This window comes from Thamnophis elegans, chromosome 4, assembly GCF_009769535.1.
Source record: "Thamnophis elegans isolate rThaEle1 chromosome 4, rThaEle1.pri, whole genome shotgun sequence".
Classification (NCBI taxonomy): Eukaryota; Metazoa; Chordata; class Lepidosauria; order Squamata; family Colubridae; genus Thamnophis; species Thamnophis elegans.
The window spans coordinates 7507569-7516532 of NC_045544.1; the positions used below are offsets into that span (position 1 = coordinate 7507569).

At 40.6% G+C, this 8964-nt stretch overlaps 1 protein-coding gene across 2 annotated transcripts in view; it reads right to left on the minus strand.

Annotated features, from left to right (window-relative positions):
* The window catches only part of KHDRBS2 (KH RNA binding domain containing, signal transduction associated 2), a 457717-nt gene extending 449966 nt beyond the window's left edge, over positions 1–7751 (minus strand). For both annotated transcript variants that reach the window (XM_032216390.1, XM_032216389.1), the window contains exon 1: positions 7661–7751. In XM_032216390.1, the coding sequence (XP_032072281.1) occupies positions 7661–7751 (91 nt within the window). The remainder of the gene's footprint in view (positions 1–7660) is intronic.
* Between the last annotated feature and the right edge of the window lie 1213 nt (positions 7752–8964).

Genomic DNA, 8964 nt, shown 5'->3' on the forward strand with positions numbered 1-8964 from the left:
CAGGGGGGATGGGATTAAAAACATGATAATATTGGCCCCAACTGACCACATGGCATCTGAGAACTCAACCAAACCTGGATTCAAAACACAGCCCAGAGAGTTGCCCCTGCATGGCCCCATGGGAGTCCGACAACCAATCAGAATACATTTCTTACACAGGAACAGGAAACAGATAGGTGGGGCTGAACAGGTTATAAAAAGCCTAGCAAGCCCCTCCCTCAGCCCTTCTCTTCTTCTCCACCAACATTGAAGCATGTGATCCCCCTTTTCTGTTCAGGGCTCAAGTCCTGTCCACCAATAAACCATCTTTCCAAGCAGCCTCCATGTCTCCACTGTCTTTTTCCCCACTTGGAGCCGAACCCAGAAGGACATTTCTTTCATCACTACTTTTTCATGATTTTGCTATGCAAAATCTGTGCCTCACTGTGCAATGAGGACAGCTCCTTTTTTTGAAGCAGAAGCATTGACTCATGCTGCTTTTCTGACATCCTATGTTTGAGCAATAATATACTTTCTCAACAACAATAATGCAGGTGAATCTGATTTTTTTTAACCAGTGAGATCAGAGCAAATAATTTGTTTTGAGTGACATCAGTATAAACCAAGAAAAAAAAACCCAGGGGCCCTCAGTTTATAGCAACTTTTTAAATGTGTTAATCTTATTGGAGAATAGTTATTTTATGACAGGTTGATCCACTGTGTTAGTTGCTACGTGAAAAGACAAAATTTCCATGGTACCCATTTTGTAATTTATTCACTGTATCTCTGTCCTGAAGGGCTGCCTATCTCTATGTGTTTCCACTCATGGATGAGGTCAGCAAGAGGGGCAGACTTCAGGTGTCATAAATTAAGCAATGCCATCTTGTGGGACGCCTCAAATATGCCTCCTTGGTTCTGTAAAATGATATGTAAGGTAGACCTTGAGAGACAGGGCAGAGAAATGCTGCTAATGATATCCCCAGAGAGATCCGTACTGTTAATTTTTTTTTTTGAAAAAAATTAAAAACTGGTTTTTCTTCCAGGCCTTGTATTAGGATGATGGTGAAGCTCCTTTGCAGATTTTATTTTATGGGCGGAGGGCTTGTGTATGCTTCTGGTCTTAGGTGTTAATGGGGTTGAGGTGGCACAGTGGTTAGGGTGCAGGCCACTTCAGCTGACTGTTATCTGCAGTTCGTTCATTCATTCATTCATTCATTCATTCATTCATTCATTCATTTATTATATTTATATGCCACCCTTTTTCCCCGAAGGAAACTCAGGGCGGCTAACAAATCAAATCAGGGAAGGAGGGGGGGGGGTACAGACAAAAAAATAAAAAATAAACGATACATAACAATACATAATTTAAAAACACACAACAGTCATACCATTCCAGATGGGGGCAACAGCTCTTTAGCCCCAGGCCTGTGGGAACAGCCAGGTTTTAACGGCTTTGCGCAAGGCCTGGAGGGTGGTGAGGGTTCAAATCTCCATGGGGAGTTCAGCGGTTCTAATCTCACCGGCTCAAGGTTGACTCAGCCTTCCATCCTTCCGAGGTGGGTGAAATGAGGGCCCAGACTGTGGGGGGCGATATGCTGACTCTGTAAACCGCTTAGAGAGGGCTGAAAGCCCTATGAAGCGGTATATAAGTCTAACTGCTATTGCTATTGATTTTCAGAATTGGTTGTATGCCCTATCCTTTTATATACATGGCTTCCTTTTTTTAACTTTTTTATTTGTAAGTCACCCAGAATCAGTCTGAAATGGAGATATTAAATTAAATTAAATAAACCAAATGTCCTCAACTTTCCAAGTATATCTCCAATTTTTTTTTTAAAAAAAGACTGTCTAGCGTGGTTTTAAACATTTATCGAGGAAAATAGGGATCCTAGCTTTGCAACAGATTTTCTCCCATTAGCTCCAGTAACATCAGTAAAATTGACGTGTGGACCATTATACAGTTAGGATATATTTGTTCCCTAAATTGGCTAATAATCTAGTGAGTAACCACTGGAATCTATCATTTGCCCTTAGCTAATCTCCTTTCAAGACTTTTTGTAAGCCTGAGTATACAGATCATATTATTTCACACAATTTGCATATGCCTTAATCTTTATGACTAGTCTTTCCCTCTGTACATTACAAACACATCAAAAGGTATTTGCTTAACAACCATTACAATAAGCAAGCTAAAATTAGTTTAATCCTTGATTAGGCTATAATTATATTAATGCAACATAAACTGATACATACAAGTTGATGCAAATGGGCCCATCATTTGTTAAGTTCTCCTCTGAAAAAAGCCACTCCTCCTAATGAATAAATTATCTGGGATTAATATAATCAAAGTGAGAGCATTCTTGTGCTCAACATAATCCAAATATTACATTTCTTCACTTAGTAGAATATCACCTAATGACTCATTGGTAAACAGGTAACCCTACCTGTTGACAACTTCCAAACTAAACATGTAACATGTCACCTATACAAAGATCTACATATTCATATATAATCCACAATTGAGTCCAAAATGTCTATTGCTAAGTGAGACAGTTAAGTGAGTTTTGTCCCGTTTTACAAACTTTCTTGTCACAATTATTAAGTGAACGGCTACAATTGTTAAGTTGCATTTAACAGCTGTTAAGGCATTTTGGATAAAAATGTGGTGGGTTATGCAAAATATTTTTAAAAGAAGGATAAAGTTTATTCCTCAGTTATTTTTACTAGGTTTATGTACTGACTTTACAGTGGTAGAGACTAACTTGATTCTGCATCTAATAACTGCAGCAAGACTGTTGGTGGCGCAATACTGGAAGAAGGAAGACTTGCCTACAATCCAAGAATGGACATTGAAAGTCACAAACTTAGCCGAGATGGCTAAAATATCGGCATATCTTAAAGACCACTCAAATGAGAGATATAAACGAGACTGGAAAAAATGGATTGATTATATACAAAATAAATACGGGACCAAGAAATTCCAGTTAGTCTATGCTTAAGATCAGAAATGATTTAAATTGTTTAAAGTTGGTTCAGCAAGAAGAAGCTAAGGTCAATGTAGAATGTTATTAATTTCTTTATTTCTTTTTTCTCAATAGATTTTAGACTATGTTTGTTAAAAATCCATACCGTGTACGGGTTCTGGGAAGTCGGGGGGGGGAGGAGGAGGGGGTTGGGGGGGCGGAGGGAGGGAGGGGCATACAAAAAAAAATTGCACTTCAATGTTTTAATGATTGACGAATGATGAAATATTTGTGTTTTTTAAAAGAAATAAAATAAATATTTGAAAAAAAAACAGTTGTTAAGTGAATCTGGATTTGCCATTGCTGGTGAGAAGATTGAAAAAAGTGATCACATGACCCTTGGGTACGGCCACCATCATAAATATATGGTATATACTGGTTGCCAAGCATCTGATTTTTTTTATCACGTGACCATGGGGACGCTGCAACAGTTGTAAGTGTAAAGAATGGTCTTAAGTCACTTTTTTCAGTGCGGTTGTAACTTCAAACAGTTGCTAACCAAGTGATTGCAAGTCAAGAACTACCTCTATCCATGTTTCTGTGAATGTGTGTGATATCTCTCCAAAGAAAAGAAAAACACATGGCAAAGAGTAGATTGTTTGTGGGGAGGATGGATTTGAAAATATTTTCTTCATCACTATTCAACCTTTTTCGCCCTCCAAATTCAGGGGAAAAAAAATCAGAATCTAACATTGGTCATAGGGAACCCCAAGATTCCCACGCCTCTCTCGCAATTTTGCATTTCACCTTCCTTCCCTAAACAGACTCATCAGACAAACCAAAAACCACACGATGAAAATAGTTAATTAAACCACCACTGTCCTGCATTCACCAAACACATTTTAATGAATCCCCAAACACATTTTCCATTCACATTCTCAGATTCCTTCCTCCCCCTTTTATCCCACCTCTTTTGTGTGATACCAGGCATCTTTCTAAAGCACACACACACACACACACACACACAATGGCCTTTGATTAGTATCCCTAAGGGCTATAATAATAAAACATTGCACATAAAGAAAGACATTTAAATATTGCTAGGTACTTCAGACTTGTTATAGCTATTGGAAGCTACTTGGCTGAATAATCTCTTAACCTGCCAGGTGGAAAGATTGTATATTAATTGTGTTGAACAATGAACTTTAAAAGGGCCACTTTAAAATTGCACAAGGCAGCTTAATCAGCTGGAGGAGTTCTTTTAGAGTGGAATTTAGAACCTCTGGATAGTTTATTACTTCTGCTCAACTGTGATTGGACAATAGTGACATTACTAGGTTTCTAATAGATGACTTGAGAGGGACTGCTTTTGTTGACAGCACATTAAACAGGAGCCTATCCAGCTTGCTCTTTGTGAATCACAACAATGTTCAAACTCCATCCTTCTTTATTGAAAAATAAGTCAACCAAGTCATTTGATTTTTTCTCAGCAGGATGTATAGCAGCCTGCATCATTAACACTCAGAATACTGCTGATTCTTTCAGTAAGGACCTATGACATTTTGGTCACAGAATTAAGAATAGGCATATTATTTCCCATGTCTACTTTTCATTGTTATGATTGCTCAACTAAATGTGTGATTATTCAGAAGCTTGTCCAATGAGTTCAATGGGAATTACGCTAGGGAAAATGTACTGGTTTATAAGGTTCATAGTTTACCTTAAACTTTATTTCAATGCATATCTGCAGTATGTCTGACCCAGGAAAATCTCAAAACTTGTGAAACTATGATGGATGTGAGAGAATGCTGAAGGGTTTTGTGGCACCAAAGGAATAGTAATTAACGTAACAGGCTAGCTGCTGAAATATTCTGAACTTTGTTTACACAAATGTTGATGCTACCTTAGTGACAGCCAAACACATTTTTATAGGTTTTTATACAAATCTAACCACTAACATTTAACTCCATGCAATTCATAAAATATAAGGTGTATCTTCCAAATTTTGGAAGCCTTAGGAAATTACAGATTTGAAATAGTTATTCCCCTCCTCTCTCCTTTATTCCAAGATTTATTTCCTTAAGAATTCAGTATCATCCAGTCTGACTTTCACTTTTAAGCATTAGGAAGGAGACGAACAATATTTTTTAAAACTGAAGCCAATGCTAAACCTTGAAAACAAGGAGGACTTTATTGTAAAGTTTAATCAAACACATCACAGCAAGAAGTTTCAGTCAAAGCCCTGCTTTTTTCTATCAATCAATAACAGCAAATAATTAATGTCAATGCAACCATTGTAGTAAGAGGTGTCATTTTTAAGGGCTGATACAATTGCTAGACAGACAGTAAATTAATGGTACTTCAAAACAGATAACTGGCTTTCCAAAGAACAGCCTGCAACCAGAGTAATTCTCATTGCAGTATCTCTATTTCATACCACTCCTTGTATGCTCCCTTTAATGAAAGTTTGCACCGATTGTCATTTGTTCTGTAGAAACCTACACAACTCCAAAAACCTTGACAGATGGTGTTTTGAAGGATGTTGCCAGGGAGCTGGTGTGAATCCCACATTAGCATTCTCTCTGGCTTTCAGAGGCAGCTCACCTTAGTCTCTTTTTAATATTCACATATGCTCACCTACAGCTACACTCGAGGGGGGGGGGGGCAAAATAGTATGGTATTAATTTATTAACGCTTCTAATTCATTCAGAGTGAAACTCTAGCCTTTAAGAGGACAGTCATATGAGAACTTATTTTCATGGCCTCCCTGTTATTTCTAGTTTTGGATTACTTGTATATTTTAATTCCATTACATTTTTTCACTGCAGACCCCTCTCTTCACTCCTCTTAAGATTCCCATTGTGTCTCAGTAGATACTTCCCCCTGCTGGGAAAGGTTCAAATTGCATCTACAAAGTATTGGAGGGAAACAAACACATTTTATTGATTGCAAAGCTTTAAAAGAAAAAAACCCTCTATAAAGGCACACTTTGGTAAATCTGACTCCTTTAGATATATAATTTAAGAATACCTGAGGATTTGTGAGCTAACATAATGTGCTTAATGACAGCTAAATTATATTTTTAAGGCAAAGGACTTGTAAAAAGAATCAACTGAAGCAATATATTTGCTTGTCCATATATAAGCATTTTTTGTTTAAAAAGTGAATAGTTATTTACATTTGAACATTTGATCATAGTTTTCCAGATGACCAACTGACCAATATCATCTGTGACTATCTGAATTCCTTTCCGGTAATAAATGCTCAGAGTTGCCTCAAACGATGAGTGGCAAACAAATTTAATAATAATATTAGGACGCTGTTCCCAAAAACAGAACAAATAATATCATTCTTAATGTACAAGGAAAGAATTATTAGTAAATTATGCAAACTTAGTAGTATGGCACTCATGCTTAGGCAAAAAGTTCAAAGAAGATTTTTTTTAAAAAAATATTATTAGTTCTATATCTCAAATTTCAAAATAAAACTATACCACCGTACAGAGTTTTAATTAGCTACTATCCAGTGAAATATTCAGGAGATATTTCTGAAATGGATTTCCATTGTATATTCCATAGGCTGAACCTCAGAATATAATTGTTAAAGTTAACAAATCCAAACAGCAGCAAAGTAAAATTAAAGTTTTGCAAAATTAAAAAATGCCGTAACAACCCTTCTTTTCCTCTACAAAACTGACCGTGGCAATGAGTTTTGTTTTGTTTTGAAACCACGATATTGATCTTTAATGAGGTTGTTGCCTTGGTCTTTGTTTAAGTACATTTATGTGGGAACTTCACTTGTCCACTCAGGTCTGACCCTCACCCTAAGTAGTTTCTTTAATAAAGAGGGGAAAAAATCCATCATTGATGTAAACTGATTAAACAAACCCATAAGGAAAACGAAGTAATTATTACGCTTGTCATTCTGACATTCTTTAATAAGTTGCGACATCACGTTCTGAAAGGCAAAGCTTTAATTCATGACCTAGCAGGATATAGCTGAGAGTCTAGGCAAAATCTGCAAAAGACAACGGAAAGGCAACGCTCGTTGGAAGCTGTGCCTCTCTTTTTTATCAGCACGGCTACGTTTCACAAAATGCCTAATTGTTGCTGATTAATCTACGAAAGGAACGAGGGTTCCTCCAGGGCTCTGCCGTGGACACTTCAATTCCCGGCTTATTTTGTACAGTGTTTCTCCGGAAATCTGTCAGCAGCTCGGCTTAGGCTTTGTACTTGACAAAACGCTGCCAAAATCCAGCACCCCTCCCCGGTCAGGGTTTGTATTCTGGTGACCTTAGTGTCAGAGCTAAAGCAGTGCGCTAACGCCACACAAAAAGGCAGAACTCCCGGGGTCCCTTCCCTCCTGCACTTTCTGACTTGCTGGCGCCCTGCAATTTCTAAAGCAATCAGTCCTTCCTTTTCATCCGACTCTCCCTCTGCAACCTCTCTGCCTGTGCGTAGATCCGAAAGAATGCCAGAGAGAGAGAGAGAGAGGGAGAGAGAGCAGCGCTCTCCCTTTTTTCTCTTCCTAACGGGGAATAGATCTGCCTGTTTCTATGCCCTTAACCCATCTCGGTGTAGCCCGCGCCGAATCGCAGAACGCAGCAGCGGTGGCAACAGGGAACCTCGGCAGAGGGGATGGCAACAAGCAATCCGCCAACAACAACAACAGCAACAACAAAATCCGCCAGACTCGAAGAGAGGACAGCCAAGACTTACCTTCCGCCAAAAGGCGCATCGCATGAACAAAGGACAGGTCTAAGCTATCCTTCTCAGCCATCAGCTCGGGTAAATATTTCTCTTGCTCCATGCTGGCTTCGCCTACACTTTGGACCGGCTGCCCGCCCAAGGTAGCGCAAGGAAAGGGAACTCGCTCACTAAAGGGCTTCGTTGGCTTCGGATTCGTCTCTTGCCCTTCTGTGCTTGGAGTTGGGACGGGGGCTCACTTCCCCATGTGCCTGGTGGCGGTGGCGGGTGCGCCGCTGCTTCAGGACCTTGGACAGCGCGCCCCGCTGCCGCCGCCGCCGCCGCCCCTCCGCCGCCTTCCTCTTCGCTCGCTCCTTCTCCAAGCGCGTGTGTTGGGTCGACCGTCTGGGTGCGCTTCCCCCCCTCCCACCCCGCACTGAGCCACGGTCTCCTACAGTACCAGAAGCCTTAACAAGGGAGGTGGGATGACCAAGACTTCCTCCCGCCTCCGTCGCCTTCTCATTGGGGAAGGCGCAAGGGAAAGGTGGTGAGAGACAGGACCAAACGGCCGCGGGATTGGCTCCGGCTCCCGCCCAGCCTTCTGACAGGCGTCTGAAAAACCCACGGCCGCGGCGAGATCTGTGACAGATGAGCGAAGGGGGGCGGGACAAGGCAATCCACTCGCTGTCCAGGGTGCTGAAGTAGCGAGAAGGACGGAGCAACCTCGAGCCAACATCGGGGAAGGACTGCGGATCGAAGCCGGAGCTGAAATCCGCAAAGCTTCCCTTTTAACCCGACTAGCATTGGTCTGGATAACTCAGTTCTCGGCTAGATTAATTAGAAAAAATCTTTGAACGATTGGCTTGTATTCGGGTTTCATCGGCTGCAAAACCATCCACGTACCATGGCTATATGGTGTAGTTTGATTAACAGAAACAGTCTTCAATCTCTGGAGCCCTTTTGTTGTTCATGTTTATTTGTTTACTTAGCACGGAACAACAATTATCCCCCCTTCCTCCGTTCTTTTGTTATATCTATAAAAGGGGGAGGAATGCTTGTAAAGAATGAAACACTCTTAAAAGTGGGTGTTCCTTGCTACTGCTTTAATAAATCAATGAGTTGAATGCCTCTTTTCCACGTTAGTGTCTTAGCATCACTGGCTCTTCAGCTAGTCCAGAATGCGGCCGCGCGAGCGATCGTGGGTGCACCTCGTTTCACCCACATAACACCTATCCTCCGCGAGTTGCACTGGCTACCTGTTGATCTCCGGGTACGCTTCAAGGTGCTAGTTGTCACCTTCAAAGCCCTTCATGGTATTGGATCTGGGTACTTGAGAG